Source organism: Sciurus carolinensis, chromosome 8 (genome assembly GCF_902686445.1).
Source record: "Sciurus carolinensis chromosome 8, mSciCar1.2, whole genome shotgun sequence".
In the NCBI taxonomy this organism is placed as follows: domain Eukaryota; kingdom Metazoa; phylum Chordata; class Mammalia; order Rodentia; family Sciuridae; genus Sciurus; species Sciurus carolinensis.
Window position 1 is genome coordinate 22,254,738 of NC_062220.1, and position 25,212 is coordinate 22,279,949.

Consider the following 25,212-nt stretch of genomic DNA (forward strand, 5'->3'; position numbering starts at 1 on the left):
GTGGGGCAGAGGGGGACATAGTCATAGTGGTCTCCTGGTGCTGTGTGTTTCCCTCTCCATTATTCCCTTATTCTCTTATTCCCTGACACATACTCACCAGGAAGACCAGCAGCTGACATGCCAAAAACATGCCTCAGTTGACTGAGGATGCAACTTATGACATGGAAGAGAAGAGGGTTGGGACCTGTCCCCCACTGCATCTGGCAGCCTCTTCTCCTGGAGGAACCAGCTATCTGTAAGGTTGAGTGAGAGTTACATAAGATCTGGGGGGCAAATACAAAGTGGCTTTGCCTGCAAAGAGAGGCCATCCCACCCAGTTCCCTATAGAATAAATTCCTTTCCCAAGAAAGCAGAGCAATCACAGCAGGTTAGGGAGTTCCATGCCAGCCATATCATAGCTCAAGCCCCACAGACCATGAAGTGGCACTAGAGACTGGCAAGTTCATAAATTATCCTCCCTGTCGATTGCATTTTTAATCAGAGTGTGCACCATGATCACTAATGGCACTTGCTTACGGGACAAAGCCCCAGTATTTATCTTGTTTTAATTATATTAGAAAGCAGTGATATTCAATTAACCAACTAATCAAGCAAGCCAATCAATACAGTTCTGGCAGGATTCTCCGTTGTCTGGCTCCTTGTTCTGGGTGGTAGTCTGTGCCTCAGAGTCAGATGGAGTTAACTCTTGAGGGCCTGAATCGTGCTGCTGAAAGTAGTTAGGAGACAGAAGACTGGTTTCCAGTTTTCAGACACAGGCAAAATCCCTGAAGGTTTTTTACTTTGCCTGATTATAGCAAGAATTTGCAGCAGCCTCCTTCTGTGTTAAGGTGCTATTTGTTCTACAATATGTATTTGTTTTCTAGGTACAGTCATCCCCAGTATCCCTAGAGATTGATTTCAGAAGTCCCAGTGGATACCCAAATCTGCAGATGCTCAAGCCCCTTTATAAAATGATGCAGTATTTGCATATAATCTATGAACATTCTCCTGTATACTTGAAATTGTCTCTATATGATGTAAGTACATCAAATATAAATAGTTGTTATACTATGTTTTTAGGGAATAATGGCCAAGGAAAGAAGTCTGCACAAGTTCAGTAAAGATGCAGTTCTTTTTAAATATTTTCAGTCTGATGTTGGTTGAATCTGTGGATGTGGAACCTGTGAACACAGAGGACCAGCTGAAGCTATAAAGAGCAATTTTCCCCATTCTGAAGGTTGGAGATCTGAGATCCCTTGTCAGACAACAAACCAGCAGCAGAGTTCTAAATATGAGGGAACCTGATCATGATATGATGGCATGATGCTCCCCAGGACTGTCAGGTAGCTCTTAGCTCCACCAAGTAACCTAACAGCAGGTGGACCACCCTGGAAAGCCTTTGCCAGAACATTTAGGGCATGTGTGTGTCTAGACTCAGGAGAGCTGAGAGATGTAGTGGGCGAAGACCAGTTGCTCTTGGGGTGAGGACTCAGAACCAGCTCTACCCCTCGCCCCATTCACATATGTGCAGGACACCAGGCTTTGAGACTATGTGGTTGGTTGTCCAAGGTTTGGCAGTGGTTGGCAGCCAGAGAGGAAAGTGTCTCCCTTGGGCTGTTCTCTTTGCCTTCATCATGCCGTAGACACACTGGGACATGGCCCACCCCAAGGTGAACTGACAATGGAAGTTTGCTCAGGGCTGCCCAGCCATCTGGCTATTTTTCCTAACTCATGGGGCAAGAGCCAATGCAGCATTTGCCCCTGGATACTCCCAACTCAGGTGGCAATGTTACTCACTGGACCCCAAACCCTATTATGGTTTCAGGAATTCCCAGCATTCACAAAACCAAAGATCGCCACTGGAACCTGTCTAGATGGTCTGCCTGTAGATGAGGATGGCCTTGGAAAAGATGAAAATATCCAGAGGAGATGGGTTTCCGGGATGCCCACCCCATAAGCTCACAACTGCCTAGCAAGCAGCATGACCTGTATACAGCTTTGCCCATGGCAGCCCAGTTAGGTTGTTCCAAAAGGCAAGAGAGTCTATGGATGACCACAGACACCCTAGTAATGTCTTCTCAAATGCATCAAAGTTGCCAGGGCATTCTTGCAAGAGAAATAGAAATGACGTGGTACGGCCTGGAGGTCGACGCTTATGCAGAACCGTAGGCAACTTGGTAAAGGAACCCCCAAGGTTCCAGGTCCTTGTGTCTCTGCAGGCAACTGTGGCTTCAGGTGGACTAGAAATCAGAACCCGATTTCCCAAAATGCAGCCCTCTAAACACAAGCACATACCTGGGAAAGTGAGACATTTCACTCAGAGAGATGAAAGGGAAAAGAACGCTAAGGCTGCTATCGTGTGTAAACAGCTGAAGAGTTACGATTCATTAAGAGTTTTGTAGGCTTGTTAATTTAATAAGAGCAAATGGGGCTCCAATGTCAGACAATAATCAGTCATTTGAAGGGGGCAAAAAGAATGAGAAGTAAAACAGTCATTACCTCACACAATGTTTAATCAAAAGGCACCAGGAACTTTCAACTTCACAGTAATGTTTGCAAAGCTTGGAGATTTCAAATGCACAGTCTTTGGCTCTGGCTGCCAGGCTGGAGAAATGGACATAGTTGTGATAACTGGCTGTGGCAGGATTTGAAAGCCCAACCCCCATATGCACTCACCCCAAGTTTCTCTCTCCTTGGAGCTGGATCCAGCTTGATTTCAGCCCAGTGCACACAGCAGGGCATTGCTGTGGCATTTGAGGTCTGATGAACCCCACACTGATACTGGGTCAAGTTTTTTGGTTTTTTTTTTTTTTTTTTTTTTTCAGGGTACTGGGATAAGTCTTTCTAGCCTCTGAATTGTTCAAAATGTTTTCTTTTTCAAACCATTTTTCCTTACTCTCCCCTCAATCCTTTCCATACTGCAGAAAGGACTTCTTCACATCCCCATTAACCATGTTCTTTACGACAAAGGGTGTGGTCCTGGGCTCCATGGATTTCCCAGGCTCCTCTGGCCCACTGTCCTTCTCCAACTGCTGGCTTCTAACTGATGGCCCAGCAGTGAATGCCCGTGTGTGTGGTAGCAGGATCATGGGTAGAGTGCTTGCAGCTGTGCTCTGTCCTGTTCTTCAAGGACTGTCCAGGTCCACCTTTCTACCTGCCGGGACTGCATACTTCCTCCTGGCTATAGGTCATGCAGGTCTGGGGTCAGAGACCCATAACTGCGAGGGAAGGCCCTGCTGATCCTGTCTGCCCTGGCCCAGTTCTTTGCCCAGGACTGAAGATGACCCCAATCCTTGTGTATTACTCTTTTTCTGCCTCCTGATTCTTCCTACGTAGCACCCTGCACATTGCTACCCTATTTTTAATTATTTCATTGTGCCAATTGGCCATTCAAGAATGAATGATGGCTCCAAAAGTTTCTCTTTGATCATGAAGATGCTATTCTTTGACCTGGCCAATATACCCCAGAACTTCACCCAACAAATGCTGAATTGATAAGCAAAACTTTATTTTTTAAAAGCATGGAATTAACCTGTCTGACTCAAACCCAAGTCTCTCCAGGGCTCCTTCCATTACCCCAGCTGCCTCTCCAGCCTGCAGTGGCTTGCCACAATCAAGTGTCAAACAACATTGTTTAAAAGCTTGCTGTTTTATCTATTTCTGGGATCTAATTGTTCTACCGGCATCAAAAAGGGACAGACTGGGTATTTCTTATAGCCAGATGGCACCCCATGAGCAGGTAACAGGGACTCAGGGCCACTTAGAACCTGGCAGGGCCTGTGTTTCAAGTGGTTGGAGACCCTCACGTGCAGCAGAAGCAGAGGGACTGCAGAAACAAACACTGCCTACCTTAAATGTCCCCAATAACCAGCCCAAGCCGAGGGCATGTGATGCTTTTGCAAAAAGAATAAATGAAGTTCAAGTTAGGGAAATTCAAGGACAAACCCAGATCTAGACTGAAGCATTTGCTGCTGCTGCTCAGGACCCACACAAAACAGTCATTGTTCCATAATCCCTGGGCTCAGCAGGCTGAGTGTCCCTAAAGATAGAAGTCATTTTAGGACCTGCTACAGAGAAAGGAGGGGTCAAGCTCACTAGGACAAGCCTTCCTTAATAACAATGACCACAAATATCTGAACTGTCAGTTTAATCAAGCCAAATCTTCAGCTTTGAGGTCTATCACTAGGTTTAGTTGTGTTTTCTTCTTCCTGCACATTCTTTTCTTTTCTATGGTGTTCTTGCTTCCTGCCTTATGTCTTATTGTAGCTGGATATCTGAAATGATGATGAGCGGATTTAAAAAAATAAAGGAAGAATAATTTTCCTTCTGGTGCTTTAACTGAAGAGGCAGTGAAAGACCTGAATCAAGAAGCTGATAGCAACTATCATTTATGTTCCCTAGAAGACTGGACATAGGCAAACTCTAAATTACCTTTGCTAATAGGACAGTGGTAGCAAATGAAATGAAGCTTGGACTTGGTATTTCCCAAGTGCCTTTTCACACAATGTATACTGAACCTGCTCAGCAGCTCATTGCAGTTGGCACCAGGATCAGATGAGAAAGGATAAATGACTTCTCAAAAGTCACACCGTGGATATGTGGCAGGCAGGTCCAGGTCTTTTGATTTCAAGTTCCATGCCTCTGCAGTGATTCCATAAACAATTCTAAATCTCGCTTTGGGGTGTTACTTTTGCTCTCCTCTGCCATGAAGGCGTTGCAAGCAAATGGCCATTTATATGTTTTGCGTGGTGTCCCCTTTCCATCTCCTGGAAGAGATGCTAGTGAGGAGTGTGGTGGTCCAAGGAAGTGCTGCTGGGACCTTCTCATAGTAGCCAAGGTAGGGATCACTATCCCCATTTCACAGTGAAGAATCTGAGCTCAGAAACACCAAGGAACTACTGGCACGTACCTCTCCAACAGTAGGAGTCCCCCTGGAGCCTGCTCATTGACAATGTTCCCCCGGGGCTGTTGGCCTGGTCCATTAAAAATGCTCCTGGTAAACCCCGATCAGGATGGCAGTGAATTCAGATGACCAGGACACACTTCACTGGTCGGCTCTGCAGTCCCTTTCCAAAAGCTCCTGTGGCCCTCATCCAACTGGTTAGGTCAGCCACACTGACTTCTTTCCACAAAGCTTCCCCTCTTCATGTCTCCTAAAATAGACGTATGCAGGGAAGGTCAGGAAATGCTCAACCCCCAGGGGACAGGCTTAGCCCCTGACCCATCTGGACACATGATTTTGTCCATGGTCCTGGGCAGGCTGCATGGACATTTGTCAACCTCAGGGCTTAACTGAGAGCACTGGGGTCTTGAAAAGGAAGTGACCTCCCACCCACCGAAGAAGGGAGCCAGTTGGCTGGGCCCTCCCTACTGCCTGCCTCCCATGCCTGCATCCGAGTCTCAGCTGCAATGCCATGCAAAGTGTGTCAACCTGCACCCTGACCCTCGTCCAGGAGTCACATGACAGGTGTCCTCCAGCACCCAGCAGCCCCTGCTGCTTCACCCCCTGAGACTCAGCATCTCTGCCTCCCTGTCCAGATATGACACGGAGCTTGAGCCAGCAGAGGACCCCACCCTTGCCCCTGAACGGCCATCTGAAGCAGATGGCACCTCTCTCCTTGGAGCACGTAAGGAACAACCCCAACAGCAATATTAATTGATCAGTTCATTAATTTAAGACCAGCTGCCAGGGCGACCTGATAAGCATAGAACGTGAAACTGTCTCCTGCCAAGCAGCCTAGGCTCTTCCCATTTGGCTCTGTCATACCCTTGGCCTTGGAGCTACTGGGAAGGATAGTACTACCCCCTACCTTGTCCCATCCCCCACCCCTGGAAAGGAGGGAAGAGACCCAGCAGGGTCTCCTGCCAAGGGGTCCTCTGGAAACCAAGTCACAACCAGTCCCGTGTGTTTCAGAGCATCTGGGCTCCCATCCATCAGCCAGGGCATCATTAATAATCCACAGCCTAATGACGGAGATGAATATGGGAGCAGGGAGCAGGGAGCGTGGCAGCCCCAGAGCAGCGAGACGGAGGGAGAGGGTGACTTATGAGCCCACCTCCAGGAGTAACCTTCTTCCCACAATCAAAGCCAGGCACCAAATGATTTATTGATACAGTAAACGGATTTTTATAATTAAAATTGATTTTCGGTTTTAACCTCGTCATGAAGGGCCAGGTCAAGTTCAAGAAAGGAAAAGGGAAAAATCCAGGGGAAAGAAGAGAAATGGGCTCTCAATTTCCCATATATCTTAGATTGTTAGAGCCAGAAGGGACCTCTCATTTTATAGGTGAGAAAACAGCAGCCCTGAGAGGTTGATGTATTTGACCAGCCTCAGATGGTGAGGTAAGGCAGAGCTGGAACTGGATTTGGTTCTCCTGGATCCCTGAGATACACTTGTTTCCCTGGGATTGAATGTGCAGGTGATCACAGACCCACAGTATACCATTGTGCAGGTTGTTCACTGCACAAGAACACTTCATCAAGGGGATGAGTTGGGGCTGAGTTCTGGTCATTTTCCTCTGTGCTAGGGCAAGGCTACTGCCACCCAGAGGCTGTGTTCAGAGGCACCACCTGGATCTCTTTCTTTAGGAGCCAGCTCTTGGCTGACCAGTAGTGGTTAGCTCTTCTTTGACTGTGCCCATCTGACCCTCACCTCATAGTCCAGTGCCCAGAGCCTAGGTTCCGGCTGGTTAGTAGCAGCCCCTGCGGGCAGGCTGTGGAGATCCCTGGGGCTGCAGTGTGTCCAGCCCAGTGTGACTTACCAGGTGGGATCAGTGACACAGAGTGGCAGATGTGGGTTTATAGATGGTGTGGGTGTGTTTCGTACTCACCAACACACACACCTGGGCACACCTGCCGGCTCGTGTCACGAGCATCACCCTGTGTGCATAGACAGTGGGTAACCATTCCCTGCAGGAGAGGCAGCGAGGGAGAGAGGAAACCATGCCCATTGCCAGTGTGCACTGACCAGTCTCTGTTAGACCCGCCACAGGGCGTGGGCCACGGCGCTCTGAGTCCTCCCCTCGGTCTCCATACCAGGCCCCTCAGCAAGCGCAGTGTCCCAGGGGTCCTAGGAGCAGCAGTGCCTCTACCTCCCCTGTGTCCCCGGGGGCACATTGTATTAGCCTGCATGAGTGAGCCAGGAGGGACACATGAAGGTGGACACAGTCACTAAAAACCCCAGAAGGATGGGTTCTTGTCTCTTTTCCTAACCTACCGTTTTTAAGATTATTTCTTAAGAGCAGTTTTAGTTTCACAACAAATCTGAGCAGAGAGAGTTCCCTTAGACCTCCAGGCCCCCCATGTCCTTCCTTGCTCTCAGTATGACCCACCAGAGTGGCACACTTTCTACAATCATGAGCCAGCAGTGACATGTCACTACCACCAAGAGTCCGTGGGTTACCTTGGGGTTCACTCTCGGTGTCCTAGGTTCTCTGGGTTGGGACAGTGCATAGCGACATGGATTCCTCTCCATGATATCATACAGGATGGTGTCACCGCCCTAAAAATCCTCTGTGCCCTGCCTATTCATTCTTCTCTTCCCTGTAACCCCTGGCAACCATTGATCTTGCTACTGTCTCCATAGTTTTACTTCTGGGTCATATAGTTAAAATCCTATGCTATGGAGTCTGTTTAGAATGCCTTCTTTCACTTAGTGATACACGCTGATGATTCCTCCTGGTCCTTTCTTAACTTGATAGCTCGTCTCTTTTTAGTGCTGAATGATCTTCCACCGTCTAGATCTACCGTTCATTGACCCATTCACCTAATGAAGGATCTCGGTAGCTTTAAGTGTGCACGTGTATGATCCAAACTGCTGTACACGCCTGTGTGTGGCTCTAGTTTGGTTTTCACCGGCCTAGCTGTACCACCACCCACTGCAGGGAGAAGACCCGAGAGGTCCAAGGGCTTCAGTGGGTCTAGACTTTGGGGTCTGCACCTTACTCCAGGTGTCCAGTCCATGCCCTGATCCCTATGAGGCTCAATATCTATGTGCTAGTGATGATGGAGGGACCTTGTTAGGGGCTAAGTCACCATGAAATATAAGGCAAGCACCATCCTTTGTGTCCGTAATTATGAGTAGATTACCGTGCACACAAGCAACAAATTAGGGCAACAGTGCAGATCAGTACTGTTAATGCTGCACAGAGCTGCCTTGTACGTCACGTCTGATCGCAGTTAAAGATGTGCCCCGTTCTTGTTGTTTTCCTTCAAATCAGTGGAACCTGCAACACATTGTATGAATGCCTGCAATGAACGGTTGCGTGAGGTGGCCTTAAGTTCTCACCTGACTCCAGGATTCTTAGTCTAGGCTTGTACAGCTCTCTCTCTCTCTCTCTCTCTCTCTCTCTCTCTCTCTCTCTCTCTCTCTCTCTCTCTCTCCTTTTCTTCCCATGTCTTCCTTGTGGTCTCGACAAGTGTGGGCAGTTTTTCTAAGCATCCCCAAAAGTCTCAACTTCAGCACAGACTCTTGCTTGTGAGCGTCACCAGAGATTGGTCACAGGGGACAAGGAGGAGCAGAGAGGAGAAAAGGCTGCTGAAGGGCAGAGGCTGTCGGGCAGCGTGCCCTGCTCTTGGGGTCGCCGGGGACACAGGACTCTCACTCCTGCCCCCTGGCTCTGCTCCCGGAAACAGCCAGACGCCAGTCCACTCGTGCCAAATGAGGAGTGAGCGCCGTCCCCCGGGTGATGTCTGATTTCTGAGAAGGACAAGAAGGGAAATCAACGAGGGCTGTGAGGTGGACAGAGCCACCTTTCCTGCCCCGTGGCAGGTCGCCTGCCACCCTCTGCTGGCCTGCAGCCTCCTTTCACCCATGTGCCAGCTGCTGGGTTGGCAGTGTTTTATATCCGCACTCCTGGAGGAAAAGTAGGCAGAGCAGCCAGGGGGACAGGGATGCCCTCTCCAGGGTTGGTTCAGGGCGGGCAGCTCTGCCTGTGTGGGGATCCTTCTCACCAACTCTTCCACCTACACCCTGCGTCCCGAAGAACTGGTTTTATTAAAGTCCGCCTTGGCCAAACGTCTTTCAGTGTCCCGGGTTTGGCTGAATTATCCCTAAGTTTAGGAAGCTGAGCTGGAAGGACCAGGGCGAACAGCCCAGAAAGCCAGGCTGCCGCCCCCCGTCCTCCATCTATGGAGCCTGCAGGATCTGGGGCGTTCCTCTGCACAGCTGGGAAGGCCACCACAGCAGTCCCTTCACATCTCACCCTGAGCATGCTGGGAGCAGTGCACAGTTAAGGTAATCCGGAGGAGCTGGCTTACCTGTGGACTCTGGCTGCTTCACGTCCCCAGACTCTACTCCTGAGTGCCAAGAAGGGATGTGCATGCTCTACCAAGCTCTGGGCAGCAGCTGACCCAGGACACAGGCCAGCTGTGAAGTCTGCTGCCCCCAGAGCCAGCAGAACAATTCCAAAATTGGTAAAGTCTCAAAAAGTCAGGCACGCTATTCCCTAACGGCTCCTGCCCGGGTGACATGGTCTCACACAGCCATTGCCTAGAATCCTGCCCAGCTGCAGAAGATGGAGCTTTATTTGGAGAAATGTGTCCTATATATGGAGACAGAGCTTGCCAGGGAAACACACCAGCCAAGGAGCCGTTATAAGATAGATTTGCACTGGGCTTCTCTAACCCCGGCTCTGCCTATGTCAACGCTCATGGCGTTTTGAGGCCTCTTGCCCCACAAATGATTTGGACAGTGGCTGGCAGCTTGTCATGAAGGAGCCACTTGTCCCCTGTGAGAGAGGGGGTCGGGGGAGCAGGGAAGCTGCACCATGCCTGGGAGTAGTTGTAGGTCATGGACAAGATACCCTGTTACAGTCCTGCCCCTGCCACTCACCAGCTGCATGATCTTGGGCAGGTCACTTAACCTCTTCCAACCTGTGTCCTCATCTGAGAAATGGAGGCTGTCTTCCCTGACCTGGCTACCTGGCCAAGTTGTGGTGGAGGTCATGTGCAATCATGGCTGTGAAATTGCTTCCTAAATTGCGAAGCTGTGTCCAGCTCTCTGGTGTTATTTCCAAGTCCTTCTCCACCCTGCGTCTGAGCTCAGCAGCTTTGCACCTGTTAGACTGTGAGACTCCAGAGCAAGGACACATCATCCTTAGGTCTCCAAGGCCTTTGCTCCCTAGGGCCAAGTCCAGTCATTCCAAACCTAGTCTGCAGTCAGGTCATTCATGGGGAAAGCTGAGGGCAGGTGGGTTGTGTAGAGCACAGTGCTTTGGGAAAATACAGAGGCTTGACTTAGAAATTCTAATTTTGCTGGGTCTGAGTCTCAGCATTTTTTAGTAGCTCTGTGGTCAATTCTGACATGCAACTAGATTTGGAGGCTGTTGGTCGAGACCCCAATTCCTTTTCCCTCCTCTCCAGTCCTTGCCAAGTGCCTTGTATGGTGAGGATCCCTGAGGGGTGTCCCACAACTTGGCAAGTGACAGTACAGTGAGTTTGCTAGGAGGGTCATATGATCCGAACCAGCCCCAATGCCCCAGACACTGGCCCAGGTGGAGCTGTGTTCGCAGCAGCATCGGAGCTAACTTAATAGAGGAGGAAACGCATCTGAAATGGATCCGCTCGTGGCGTGCTACCTGCCCCAAACGGTGACATTTGTTTTCCTTGCTGCTGCCTCAGCCGTATATCCTGCAGGTTTGTTTGCAAACTCAGCAAATGCCCTGTATTTAATCGTGTCTGGAGGCTGCATCTTCGTGTCCCTGTCACAGCAGGGGCTGCTGGACTCTGTGCCAGTGCCACCATGCTGGGCCTCGCTGCCTGACCCTGGCCTGCCAGACATGCCGTGCCAACCCGTGTCCCCACATGCCGACACACAGCATGGCCTCTTGTGCTTGGCTGGGAGCCAAGCTCGATTTTCTGTCCTAGACCCACAGCCAGCTTTTGATTATGCCTGTTCACAGAGGTCAGAGGAAACCCGAATAAAGGAAGTCCACAGATGACCTTGACTTCATGAGACTGACAGAACCGCTGCAGCCCGCCTAGCCTGCCCGGGCGGGAGGAGCAACACCATGAACTGCTTGGGCTTCTCTTTCTGCCTGATATAACTCAAAAAAAAAAAAAAAAAAACAAATGAAGGAAAGCTCTCCTAAAAGCTGAGGAAGGAAGAGAAAGAGACAGGGCCTCGTAGGGAAGTCTGGGGCTGGCTATGTGGTCAAACCCCTATTGATAGAAAGGGGTTCCGCAGCACTGGGACCATGGACATCACTGAGTGGGGACTGGGCTCATAAGGTCCCATCACAACTGTCTCCTAAGCCTCTGAAGTATTCATCCAATACAGGGCCCATCTGGATACCTTTGGAGATGAACTTCTTATTTAGGGGAACAGTATCTGGTTGTCCTGACTGCCATGCCAGCCATCACTGATGTGGCCAGCATGCTCCCGGGCAGGCGTTGAGGGCTTTTTGTGTATTATGTTCTGTAATCCCTCTTGGAGGCTCAAGGATAAAAGATGCTAGACCAAGCTGAGGTGGCTGAGCAAGTATCTCAGATTGCAAAGCCCAGGTGCCAACAGCTGTACATCCTGGCTCCCGAGGGGGCCCACTGGCTCCTGCCCAGCAGTGTGTCATTGAAAGCCATCAATGGACTCTACACTTCTAGATCTTCCTCCAACTTTCTCCATCTACAGAGCTTCAGTATTGTTTGTTGATATGGAAGAAGCCTCAGTGAACAGAGAGGGGGTCTGAGGTTGGGTGGTCTCCCAGGCCACCCCACACATGTCCTCAGAGAATGGGTCACATGAGCCAGGAGGAAACAGCTCCCTAATACCCCATACACACACCCCAGGCCAGCAATTATTTCTGACCTCACGGAGTCCTATATCTAAACAGAGCCCTGACAGCCACTTCTCATTTCAAAGGGGGACTGTATTCCAAACCATGGTCTACCATGGATCAGATTCCTTAGCTGCCTGAGATGTGGAATAGAGGAGTCATCTCCCACCAGACACAGTGGCCCTGTCCAGTGGGGTCAGGCCCTGGCAGATGGAGCTGTGTCCCAACAGCTGGTATGGTAGAGTTGGGCCCTTGACTGTCTCCCTGACCCAGTATGGACAGGCAAGATGAACTCACTGAGCTCTTCAGCAGAACTTAACTAGCTCCCAACAGGGAAGGATCATTATTATTCCATTAAGCACACGAGGAAACTGAGGCTCAAAAACATAAAGAAGCTGACCCAAAGGCAGTGGCTGAGCCAGGGCTGGAACCTCAGGCTGACTTTGAAAGCCTATGCTGTCTCCATCCTGTCAGGCTGGGCATGCTGGCCCCTTACTCACCCACACCACTGCTCAAATCGATGAGAGGAAAAGTGGCAACAGGCCACACGGGAGGCTTCAGAGGGTATCATCACAAGTTGTGGTCATTTCCTTTTTTAGAATTCAAAGTATCTGTTGAGTTGATGTCATCCTACTTTTCTGGGATCAAAAGAACTAGGACAGGGGCAGAGCTGAGCATCCCTATTATGCAGACAGATGAAGTTCCTAAGATGGGCAGAAAATTAGGGGAAACCCTGGGATGAGACTCCTGGGGGCTTTGCTAGTCTTAAGATAGTTAATCAAGATGGAATCAGATCCATTTGGGTCTGAAAGCTAGGATCCTGAGAGGTAAGGACACCTGCCCAAAGTCTGACTGCAAGTTGGGGTCAGGTCTCAGGACCCCCAGCCCAGTGATGCTCCACACACCATGACTCCTTTCAATGGAAACTACACTGATCCACACATAGTGTGTGTATTGGAGTCTGTCCATGTGGGGACCGTGGACACAGGTGCCCTGGTCTTGGCTCAGTAACTTCTGTAGGGTGAGATGAGAGTCCTCCCTATGGTGGGTGGTGATGGCACTGTTTTCCTTTGGGGGGTCTTTTGGGTGGGCAGGAAACCTCACTTGACAACTATAATATCAAACAATAATTCCCCCAACCAATATGAGCTAGTTACTTTTGCAAGAAGAAAAGTCTCTGGGGGCAGGGTGCACTCCCAGGGTGCCCCTGGTCATAAAGTGGACCAGAAAGGAGAAACCAGCCAGCTGTGAACCTTTTACATCGTTCTAGAATGTTAGAAATCTTGTGGATGTTTAAAAAACTAAAGCATTGACCCTAAAATAAATTTTGAACTGACTAGTTAAGTAAATTGGTTTAAAAGACGAAAGGTCAAAGCATCTTGCAAGAATTATTTTAATTTCCCAAGTTAAAAAATGCTTTAAATTATATCCTGTCTGTGAAAAATTCAACTCTCTCAGAGTCAACCACCATTAGCAGTTTTACTATCTCTTTATAAGTTATTCTTTGCCCAAAAATGTCTCTGCATATGTGAATACCTGCTATACAGGCTATCTTTAAAAAATAAAAATTGAGCCTTCATATGCTTTTCCTGAAACATGCCCGTGTCAATAGATGCAGACCAGAATTTTCTCAGAGTAGGACATGCCACCCTTTGTTTTAACAATCCCCTGTGGATGGATACTTAGGTTATCTCCAAAGAGTTATTAGCACATATAAACATACAGTGAATATGCACAGCCCTGCGCCTATGCCCAGGGGCTGCTCTTTCTGTAGGAAAGATGTCAAGAGGGAGACATGCTAGTCATTTATGTTTTAGTAATAACTGCCAAATTACTCCCCCAAAAGTTCATACCTGTGTAAAGCCCAGCCTTTTACAACGCTCTCCGTGTAACCACTGTTCTTTCGTTTTTGAAGAATTACTAGAAAATGCCCTTTAAGCAGCCTCTTTTCATGAAGAACACACATTTTGCCTGTGTGAGCAAAAGCGACCTGGACATGGATGACCCTGCCTCTCTACCCTCAACAGCAGTCTGAGCCCCAACCCCACAGGGAAGCCCCTGTGTGTGCTGGAGTGTCAGGCGGGTACCTGGAGGCAGGGAACTAGGGGAAGGGAAGCAGATTTAAGCTTCTCAGGAACCCCTGTGGTCTCTGTCACCTCCTTCTAAAGCCAGCAGCACCTGTTTTCCTCAGCGGGTCTTTGTATTGACAGGACCGAGAAGGTTCCCCTACCCCAGGGGTGTCAGTTTTTAATGCCTTTGGGCAATGTGACATTTCCCTAGGTCAAATTCCTTTTGGAAGAAAGACATTTATCTCCTATCCAAAACAGTTGCGCGCCCAGGCAGGCTGTCTGCAAGGGAAGGTGTAAGCATCTGCTAACACCTGCCCGTGCCCCCAGACCCCCACAATGCACAGGAGGGTGCAAGCGCCCTTGCACCCGCTTAGGTCACTGCAGCTCACGGCAGTGGATCATTTGCACGCTACTCCTTGGTTTGAACAGACAGACCATTGCTGGGGTCGGTCACTGGTCGGCAGTGCCCTTGACAGAGGAAGACAGAGGGAAGGGGAGAGGCTGGGTGGAGGAGAGCCTGCCCTGCCTGCCCTGCCACTTCCCACAAAGAGCCAGAGCCAGCCTGCCAGAGGGCCTGGCATATGCCTGGGGACCTGCTTGGCTCAGCCGCCTGCTGGGCCTGGAGTTAGGTGTCAAAGTGCCAGTCCCTCCCCCTCCCTCTCCTTCTTGGCTGCTGGAACAAAGGCACCCGTTGAGCAGGCCGAGCTTGGGAAACTCACACCAGCAGGTCCCCAGTCCGGGCTCAGATGGGGACATTGTCTTTGTCAGTGTCACTCGGTGAAAGATGGCTGGAGCAGGAGAAACACTTTGATCCCCAGGACAAAGGCTCCTTCGCACCTGCTGGGTTTGGGCTGGGCAGGGATCTTTGCATCCCCCACTTGTGAGTGGGTCCCAGAGTCTGCCTCTTCCTTCAGCCTTGACCTTAAGACTAGGTCAAGAACAGGCATCTTGGCCAGCAGTGTATGGGGATTTGGTGTTAAAAGAATAGTGCTGGTAGCCGTGTGGCCTTGGACAAATCCCTGCAGCCACAGAGAAACAGGGGATTAGAGCTATATTTGTCTCCAAGGTCCCTTTCAGCATGTTAACTCTGTAAATGCCAGAACATTCTTCCACCCTAGATTCCATTTTTCCTGCACCTTGGCAGGAATGCTCTCTGGGCAGAACTCGGGTATGGCTGCCTGTCTTCTCCATCAGATGCATTCATGAACTGACCCAGGAAAATGTCCACCTTGCAACACCACAACCCCAGAGGTCAGGTCTCCTGAGCCTGTTGTATGACGTGAGCATGATAGTCCGGAGAGGGGATACTTTGACCTCCACACTGTGAAAGGAATGTGTGGCAGTAATGCAGAGATGGCAGGTTTTAGAGTAGAACCAAGATTGCCAAATCAGTTGTCCCCAATCACAGCTCAGCTGGGGACATTGTCAGTATCAAAGAAAATGAGATTTTCAGAATATGTAGGAGTTTGAAAGGGACCAACTTCCTTCCTTCCTTCCAGCCTTCCTTCCTTCATTCATTCACACAGGCAAGTGGGTCTATTAATTCTCATTTTCCATGGGGGAAGGGAGATGATTTTTCTCTGTACAAGGTGCTGGGACAATAAATGAAGACTTGTTATTGGCATTATACTGACACATTCCTCTGTGCCACGGCAATTAATCCTTAAGACAATCCTCAGGGTGCATACAAGCAGGAAAGGAAGCTCCTGAGGTTAAGGAAGTGGCAGATGTAGACTCGAACCCAGGACTGTCTTCTCCCCGATTCCTGCTTCTCACCAGTCACTGAGGGAAAGCTATTTCAAACTCTCTTTTCCTCCCTAACCACATTTGAAGGAATGAGGGAGTCTCTCTGGAGGTTCTGGGAGAGCCCCCTGGGTCTTTCTCAAGTACCCCTACTCGGCTTTGGGTTTCTCTGCCCACAAGAGGATCCCCTCAGTCAAACCTTCCTGATTTTACAATAAGCTACCTGCAGTACCACAGAATTTTCAATGGCAGGATCAGAGGTTTCTCAATTCCCCAGGACTGCATGCAGGGAGCCAGTGGTACTTGGCAGGTCTGACCGTGGGTGGCAGCCCCAGCTTCATTTCAATTTCCACCTTCGCCATCACCCTGCTGCGTGACCTTGAGCAAGCTGCTCAGCCTCTCTGGGCCATGCCTTTCCCATCTGTGCAGCAGGGAGGGGTCTTGCTCTCCCGCGTGGTAAGGGGTCTGGCTAATAAGGAGCACGCCACTGCAGCGTGGCCCACACCGGGAGACGCGAGGATGGGGTGATTTCTGGAGGCGCTGCAGAATCCTCGCCCAGCTTCTCAGCTACCGCCGTTTGCTAATGAGAACCAGCATATGTTGATGATTCCGGCGTCGGCACTAGCTCCTTGGCTGTCCAGAGTTCCCGGAGCAAACTGGCTTCCTATTAGGCATTTATACTTATTAATAGCAGCAAATTGCAGCTCTCCACAACATCTGCTACTTTTCACTTGCAGAAAGCTTCCCAGACCATTTGGATCAGTAGTATTTTGTGACCAATTCTCGAAGGCAGAGCAGAAGTGGGTCTCCTATCAGAAAATGAATCAACTGAGGCTTAATGATGGGGAGGGATCTGCCCAAGGTCACCCGTGTGTCAAGAATAGACCAGAGCTGGGACCTCTACCCACAGGCCTCATGCTCTGGGAAATTGTCCTTGCTGTTCGAAGTATGGACAACCTTAACCCCTACAGGCAGGTGGGGACAATGGTGGCAACCATGACTGCTACCCTTGACCCTGTGTGTCACTCTCTCAAGTGCAGTTCCTATTGGATTACCCCATGGCCCATGAATAAGCAAACCATTCTCAAGGAACTCTCACTGCTACTAAGTAGACAAAGTCATTTCCCCACACTTGGGCAGCCACAAGGTCAACCAGGGGTCCAGGAGCATTTCTGCTTCCAGAGAGCTGTGTTCTCTGTCCAGAGTCTTTTCTGGTGCTATGCTCTGGGACTGGACCTTCCTGAGATCTACTGATGCACAGTCATAGAATTAAGTGAACATGGTCAGCATGGAAGGACCAAAGAAGATTCACTGGGCCTGCTGGATCCAGTGTGTGACCTTCTCTGAACATACGCCTGCCACAACCAACCTCAGTGTCTGTTCATCGTTGGTGCCCAGGGTGGAAAGAATCACCCCACCGCAAGCTTCCCTCTCATGCACCTATGGATCAGCCAGCGATTGCCACAATAAACCTGTATAACAAACCAGCCCAGAACTCAGAGCAACTGCAGCATCCATTCCGGTACCCATGGATTTGCAGAGCAATCACGTGGCAGCTCTCTCGGCCAAGCTCAGCTGGACATGTGTGCTTCCAGTTGCTGTCCTGGCTAGATTTGTCCCCTGGCTGTGGACAGGGTTCAGGTCTTACTCTTCATGGGTTCTTCTGGGGTTCATCTGAGGAGGCAGAGGAAGCTCTTCTCTGGCAATGACAGAAGCGCAAGAGGGCAACGGGAAGCACAGAAGCACATCTCAAGCATGTTCTGGCCTTGTGCTTGCTCCATCCCATTGGCCAAATCAAGACCTGGGCCACACCCACAGCCAGGGGTGGGGACGTGAACTCCACCCTCCCTGTTCACCATGAGGCTATAGCATACAAGGCTACTTTAAGGAATAAAGCGGTGGGAGTCATAACCCACAGCCGTGACCAGCCTCCTGGTCTCTGTCTCTCTTACGAGTTGACCACATTCAGAGATAAGATACTGTGAGTGGAGGGATTCCAGGCATCCGGAGTGACGTGGAGTAAACACAGCTTCCTGAGCAACTGCTGTGCCACCAGTGTCCACCTGGCTGTGAGAGGCCCTCTGAAATCCTGGCCTGGGCCCCGGTCAACTCAAATGAGGCCTAAAGAGGAATCAGAAGCCACCAAACCAAAGAAAGGCCCACGGAGAGGCTGTAAGGGGCTCCCCAAGAGCGTGCCACTGAGGTGCCCGTGTGTTTCCAAGATAATGCTTTTCTAGAAAGGGCCTGGCTTTTCCCAACTCTGCTTCCCTCACTCAGGAGATAGGACAGCGTGAAGGACAGCACCAAGTGCCACATCTGTGCAGCCTAAAGCTCCCCAGCAACCTCTTGGAGTTTCTTAATGGGTCGTCTTGCCTCTTTTTTTCCTTTCTTTTTCTTTTATTTTTTTTGACAATTTTGAAGGAAATTGGGTACTTAAGAAGCCTTTTGGACATTTAAATTAACTCCAACCATCAGGCTCAGTGTAGCCACTGTGGCATTAGCATCCAATTATAAGAGCAGAGATGGAGTAATAACTCACATTTTGACCAGGATGTCAAATGCTTAAACAAATGAGAGATACACACGGAGGCTGTGCGTGGTGTCTCCGGAACAGTTCTGAATGTAATCAACAGAGCAGCAGGCACCTTCCGAACGTGAGCAGCAACAGGCAGAGTGGGACCCAACTGCCAGGGGAGAGCATCTTGAGAAATGTCAGGGAAGCCCGGCAAGAGCTGGGCAGCAGTGGGCCAGACTTCTTGGGAACTGTGACAATTGCTCCAACTGCTAGGAGCAAACCCAGGCTCCAGGTCCTCCAGACCATGGGCTCAGCCCATCAGATGCAGAAACTTCTGAAGACCAAGGCTGGGAGTTGAATCCTGTGTGGGCCCTTTTCTCTGTTCTCGGTCACTTTTGCCTTCCTGTCCTAAGCCACTGTCTTGTTCATTCACACTGGGTGAGTAAGAGAGAGGATAGGGTTGATGTAGGTAGATGGTCCTGTTTTAAAAAGTAAATGACGATTCTGTTCACAATAGTTCAAAACCAGAACAAACTACACTTGTTGAAGGAAGTTTATCTTGGTGGAAAAAGAAGAAAGCAAAGCCATTTGTGTCCCAAAGAGGTCGTCTAGGGAGAAAGAGAAGTGGGGTTGGGGAAGGGCCCACAGGTAATTCCTGGTCACAACTGGAAATCCAAACAAGATAATTTCGTGAACTCAGGGACTACTGGATTTTGAACCCCATCCCACTGTGTTTCTTGGAGGAAGCAGAAGAGAAGGAAAAGTTTTCGGTAGAACAAGGCTATGGTGTTATTTTTCCAGAACAGGAAATGGATGTCCAGAGCTTAAGAAGGACCGAGTCTGTTACATAACAATATGTGGTAGGCGACATTCATCCCCAAATCTTTTGTCCACTTGAGATTCAATTGAAAAGCATAGCAATGCCTACCTTTTCACTGAAGGATCTCAGAATACTTCATAAACATGAATATATTAGTCTACCAAGAGAAAGCTGCTCCCCTTGACCCAGCGAGCTAAGCAGAGAACAGGTGTTTTCATATCTACTCTGCCCTGCTGCCATGCTGAAGATGAGATCACTTGCCACAGCCCTTTCAAAAGGTCGCTATTTTAATTTTTTTTTTTATGGTGGCAAAATATACATAACATGACATTGACCATTTTAACTGTTTCTGAGCTCAGTGGCATTACAGGCATTCACACCGCAGTTGAGGCCTCACTGCCCCATTTATCTCCTGAGCTTTTCCTCTTCCCAAAGTGAGACTCAGGACCCACTGGACAGGAGCTCCCTCCTCCCTCCCCCAGCCCCTGGCAACCATCATTCTATTTTCCCTCTGTGAATTGGCTACTATAAGGACCTCAATAAGTGGGACCGTATATTTGTCCTCTCGTGTTTGGCCTGTTTCACTTAGCATTATGTCCTCACGGTTCATCCGGAATTTCCTTCCATTTTAAGGCTGGGTAATATTCGACTGTATGTATACCACATTGTCTATATTCATTCATCTGTTGTTGGACACTTGAGTTGCTTCTATCTTTTGGCTGCTGTGAATAATTCTTCTGTGAACTCAGTTCTGCACATATGACTTTGAGACCTGCTTTTGGTTCTTTTGAGTATGTACCTGGAGGTGAAATTGCTGCCATATTTCCTGATGAGTTTTTGCACAAAATTGGGACAATGTGGGGCTGGGGAGATAGCTCAGTTGGTAGAGTGCTTGCCTTGTAAGCACAAGGCCCTGGGTTCAATCCCCAGCACCACAAAAAAAAAAAAAAAAAGTGAGACAATGTGCCAAGACAACTATGTGCAGACCCCACCCCAGGGATCAAGTTCTCCCCTAGCACAGTGGAGGCACACATGGAGTTTCCGAGAGGCAGTAGGGCTCCTATCTCTGGAAATAGTGAGGGCAGTATTGTAGCCACATCAATCAACACACCTCTCCTGGAGTCCAATGGCCAGGGGACGGACCTCAATCTTTTCTGGTCTCTGAAACCATCTATCACCATGATAGCTTAGGTCACATAGATGTGTGATTTATTCTCCAAAACAGAAGTCTGCCGCCACCTACCCCGCCATGACTTTGTTTTTTCGCCTCTTCCTGTGGTCTGAATTCCCTCACTCAGTTAATTAGCATGCCTGGCACCGTAGCTTAAGACTTTAATCAGCGTGGGGTGCTTTTAATTAATCGTGTGGCTCTGCATCTGGAGTGGTTTGTGTTCCAGTGTCAGGAGAGAAGCCGAGGTGGGGGATGGAGCTGCGGCTTGTTGGGTGTTAGGTGTGGGTGGAGAGTCCAGGTATTTAGGGAGAGAAAGTCATAGGGGCACGGTGGCTAAGAAGCCACCTGGTCACCTAGGCCGTAAACTAGCAAAGTATGAAAGGTAACCAGGAACGTTAGAATACACATTTGTATGAAGACAAGTGACTGGACCAAATCCAGTTTTCAAAAGTGATTTAAAGGGTCAGGAAAGTCTCTGATGCTTTCCAGAATTACCCACAGAGGGAAGGAAGGCAAAGCCATGGTGTGGATTGGGAGAGGTCTGGCCAGTGTGAAGGAGCTTGGTCATGCTCAAGAGCTCTGCCTCGTCCTGAGATTTGGGATCGCCCTGGTCCTTCCCTTCCTTGAGGACGCCCTGGAAAAGGGATAGGGGTGGACCTCACTCTCACATAGTGATGGCTGTTCTCCTTGGTCTGTCAGAATTCCTGTCTGCTCCTTGGTTTTAGCACCCATGAATTTGAAAGATTGGAGAAAGCCTAGATCAAGTTCAGAAGAGAGTAATAAAAAATGTTGGGATATATAGAAAGATCCTGCAAGGAAAGGCTAAAGGAAGTTGGGTTGTTTGCCTTCAAGAAGAGAAAGCTCTGGATGCTCAGATGACCTCAGGGGTGCAGTGTCTTGAGAGTGGTACAGTAGTGAAGTCATTGCTGTAGATGTCCGTGGAAACTAAACCAGGGAGAAGGGATGGCCCCGGGCAAGATTTTCGTCTAGGCACTAAAAAGAAGCAAGAATGTCAGAACTGAAGGGCAGGTTAGAACTGACCTGTCCAGTCCCCTCATTTCCAGATGATTGAAAAGAGGCCCAGAGAGAGATTTGCTCAAGTTCACCTGGGGAACTAGGGACAAAGCAATGGCTAGACTCTGACTCTTATAATGACTGCCCAGGACTCATGCCTCTGTTGCACATAGATGCATCTAGATGAAATCAAAGAACAAGGATAGAGCTGTCACAGGTGCAAGTGAAGTCACTGAATGAGTCCAGAGAGCTCAGATAGGTCCAGGGTTTCTTCTGAAGAGTGGATGATTTCAGGGCAGACATCGCCATTCAAGGAGGAAATGACATGATCAAGGTACTCAAAAAGCAAGTCTTCCAGGTATGTTCAACTCACAGTGGAACTCACGAGGCCCCGGAGAACTCTGAGCAGTTCTCTGTGATGTGGCAGGGAAGTAATGTGGCAGTGCCACAAGAATGGGTATTAATGTCAAAGATAGCATTGCTCACAAACTGCTTGACCATTTACAAAACAGTTTCCTAACCCCAGCATTATCTGTGATTTGGGAAACTCTGTGAATTACAGGGGATTTTATATCCATGTTTGAGGATGATCAAAATAAGTCTCAGAGACAACAGAATCTCCTTGCTGGTAAACAGCAAAACTAGGCTTTCCATCTTACCCTGCAGGCTCCTACAATCTTTTCAACCAAGACCAAAAAAAATAAAAAATAAAAAATAAATGACTCCTGTTTAAAATTAAAAGAGGAAAGATATTATAATTCCAGGATATTGACATTTTTAAACACCAGTTGCAAGCTATTTTTAGAATGCAAAGGTTCTTAAGAATATCAGATTCACCAAACAGCTGGCTCTTTACTTAAAAGTGGCACACCCTGGAATCCCAAGGCACATTCCATCCAAGGCAGATGATAGAACATGTCAATAGGAGAAACTAGGGAGGATGTTAATTAAGTTTAGACCAAGAAAATGCTTTTGATGGAACAAGCCATGGTTTTCTCTTTAATCCCATGCAAAATATGGAGTGCCAGACCAGCAGCTGAACATATGACAGCCATGTGGCTTGTGTGGTTTTCAACTTTCACCATCTATGGTCCCTTTTATTATTTTTCCCCTCCAGGAATCATGTTTTGAAAAATTCTGTCTACTAAACAAACTGCATTTATTATGGAATATTTCCTACCTTTAATATGGGACACATATGATAAGCATGTATATAAACATAAAATAGCAATAATCGACTTCCATTTTTCTCTTGGAAATATTGAGAATAGTCTTTGGGCCTCATTGCTGTTCTTGAATTCCCAAGAGTCCAGATCCTCTGGGCTGTGCTTCAATGATGGTGCTCACTTAAGGAGCCAGGGGAAAAATTGAAGAGGCAATGGGAATGGGGAAACTTCCTGGCTGCATGCATAAGCAGGGGGATAATTCCTAAGAAATGGATGGTCAAGGTTAATTATGAAGATAGCAAGGTCATGTGTAGGCAGAGACTGCGCATGATCCCTGCAGATCACAGGAGCAGTCATAAATAGAAAGATAAAATTCAAAATATGAAGGAAAAAAAAAGTCAGGAAATGGCCATCAGGGTCAAGGGCAAAGTTTAACAAGGGGAGGGGGAGGCTAAAAGGTAATTTGAAAGAAGTAAAAATGCAGAATGATCATTAGGAAAGATCAATGTGTATTTTGGAGAACAAAGAAATGTAAAGGGAATAAGGAAATTAAAGGAAAAGAGATCATGTGGGACTTGGAATTAATTATTAATTAATTCCAAAAGAGAGTTTCGAGACTAATTGAGTAGGCTCTGGTGCCAGTTTGCCTGCGTGTGAGTTACAAGTGGCCCCTGCCAAGAGCACATAATTTTACAGAGGCAAATGCATACGAAACAGCAGGGTAAACACAGCCTCCGTGTTCACTTCCGAGCAGAGAGGGCTCAGCCAGGTCAGCACGCCTTACAGTTTTCCCTGCTTATTGTCCCATGGCTAGGAACTACAAATGTCAGTCAGAGCACATGCTCCTAGTTCAAGCTGGAAGATGAACAGAAAGCCTTCCACTGAAATAAAAAGTTCTCCCAAATAGAAAAGGATGATTAAAAAAAAAGTTAATTTTTTTGCAAGTAAGAAACTGGCAAAATGAAGAATAGAGACCAAGGCTCTAAAAAAAAAAAAAAAATCATGTAAGAGACACAAGGGCAAAGTTACACTGGGGAAAAAAATGACATTCAAAAGATAGTTAAGAGCATGCAGGAAATGGAAGCATGTGGGCTAAGCAAAAAAAGTGACGCAGAACATTTTACATTAAAAAACTGCGGGTGAAAGCTAATGCAGTGTTTTTATAGGGGTGGGCAGGAGGAGAAAGAGCAAGCTCACTTTTGAAAGCACCGTAGTGGAAACCTTGTAGAGCCATTTGGCCAAAAGTATGGGAAAAAAAGAGTGAAGAGTGGACAAGGAGTAGCCACAGTGTGAGTAAGGCCCCGGTTCAAGGCCGGGAGAAAGAGTGTCTGTACTTGCTCTGGGTTAGGTGCTATCTGGAAAAATAAAACTACTGAGACCAGAAGAAGGGGCTGGAAAGAGAAGGAAACACTCCATCAAACATGAAGCAAAAGATGGAGAAATAAACATTCAGGTTTATCACACTGATGGAAGCAAATGTGTGACAGATTGAATGTTCACAGAGGTTTCCGTTTGTTGTTTCGGTAGTAGGAAAATTTAAATATGCATTACATAAGTATCTTTTACAGCAATTTGTTGTGAACTCTATGGAGACTGTACTCTTTGAGACATTTAAGAATGTAGTACGTGGCTATGTCGCCTGGGTACTATGTGGCCACTGATCCAACATGATCACTCAGAATCCCTTTGCTTCTGGGGCTCTAAGAACCTTTGTGATCAGTGATGTTGAGAAAACATCATTTCTAGTGGGTGACTTGATATTCTGCACATCTTGACCCCTTTCTCCCTATCATGCTGTCCTAGCTCACCAGAGTGCCCGTGGAGTCCTGCGGTCAGTATCGGAGCTGTGGGGAGTGCCTTGGCTCCGGTGATCCCCACTGTGGCTGGTGTGTGCTCCATAACACGTGAGTACTGCCATCCCTCCCTCCTGCCTCCTACTTCCTCCCAGGCATTTCCTTCCTCCTCCTCTTCTCCATCATGACTCCCTTTTCTTTCTTGCATGCTTTGCAAACTTTATCTCCCTTCATTTATTCTTTCTGGCTTCACTTTAAATTCTCCAATTCTCATAAGAAACATAGAAATGGCAGTCTGGGGATTAGGACAGGTCAGGATATGATTGTCACACTGGGTAATTACACCCTGGAGGGCCAGAGGAAGGGAGCTTCCTGGACTTTCCTGAATGATCTGTCTGGAGACTGACTTCCCAGGACTGAATCCCAAGACAAAGGCATGGGACTTTTTTCTCAAGTTCACATGGGCCAGGGTACGTGCTGTCCATCAAGTGACTCTGCATCCACTCAACATATGTGATCTTTGATATCTTCACAGAATTTTCTGGTACTTGAGTGTGCTCTTCAAGTTTGTGACACCTGAGAACCTTTTCTCTCCTGTCATAACATCCATCAGCAGGCTTACAATGCACTTAGGACTGAAGTCACTGGGCCAATGAAGTCTGACCCAAGTGCTGTCACCCACCCTAATGCCTCCTTTTTGTATTTTATTTTTTAAATTAACTTAGGATTGGGCTAGTTAGGCCTCACTCACCACATTGAAATTGTGTGCAACTATTTTATTTTATTTTACTTTATTTTATTTATTTTATTTTAATTATTTGTGGTGTGGGAGATGGAACCCAGGGCCTTGTGCATTCCAGGCAAGCACTCTACTGCTGAGCTGCATCCCAGTCCCTATGTGCTTCCATTTGTTCTGGCTCCTTCTTATTCTGGAAGTGGAGAGAAGGCAGTAATATTATAGGTGGGGTGCGAGGTACACAGAACTAGCAGAGATAGAGAGCTGAAGGTCTTTCTTTGGGGATCCAGAGACCTTTGACATTGCTACCTAGGGAAGCCAACCATAGCTGACTTTAGTCTTCCCACTGACACCGGAACTCATGCAACCAGTGACATTTACCCATCACTGTGAGAAAGTGGACATCCCCCCACTTTGTTGTCTCCATCCACCTT

General features: G+C 48.2%; 1 protein-coding gene across 2 annotated transcripts in view; it reads left to right on the forward strand.

Moving 5' to 3' along the window:
* Plxna4 (plexin A4) overlaps positions 1–25,212 on the forward strand; it is a 433,305-nt gene that overhangs the window by 305,556 nt on the left and 102,537 nt on the right. For both annotated transcript variants that reach the window (XM_047561306.1, XM_047561307.1), the window contains exon 5: positions 24,053–24,153. In XM_047561306.1, coding sequence (XP_047417262.1) covers positions 24,053–24,153 — 101 coding nt within the window. The remainder of the gene's footprint in view (positions 1–24,052; positions 24,154–25,212) is intronic.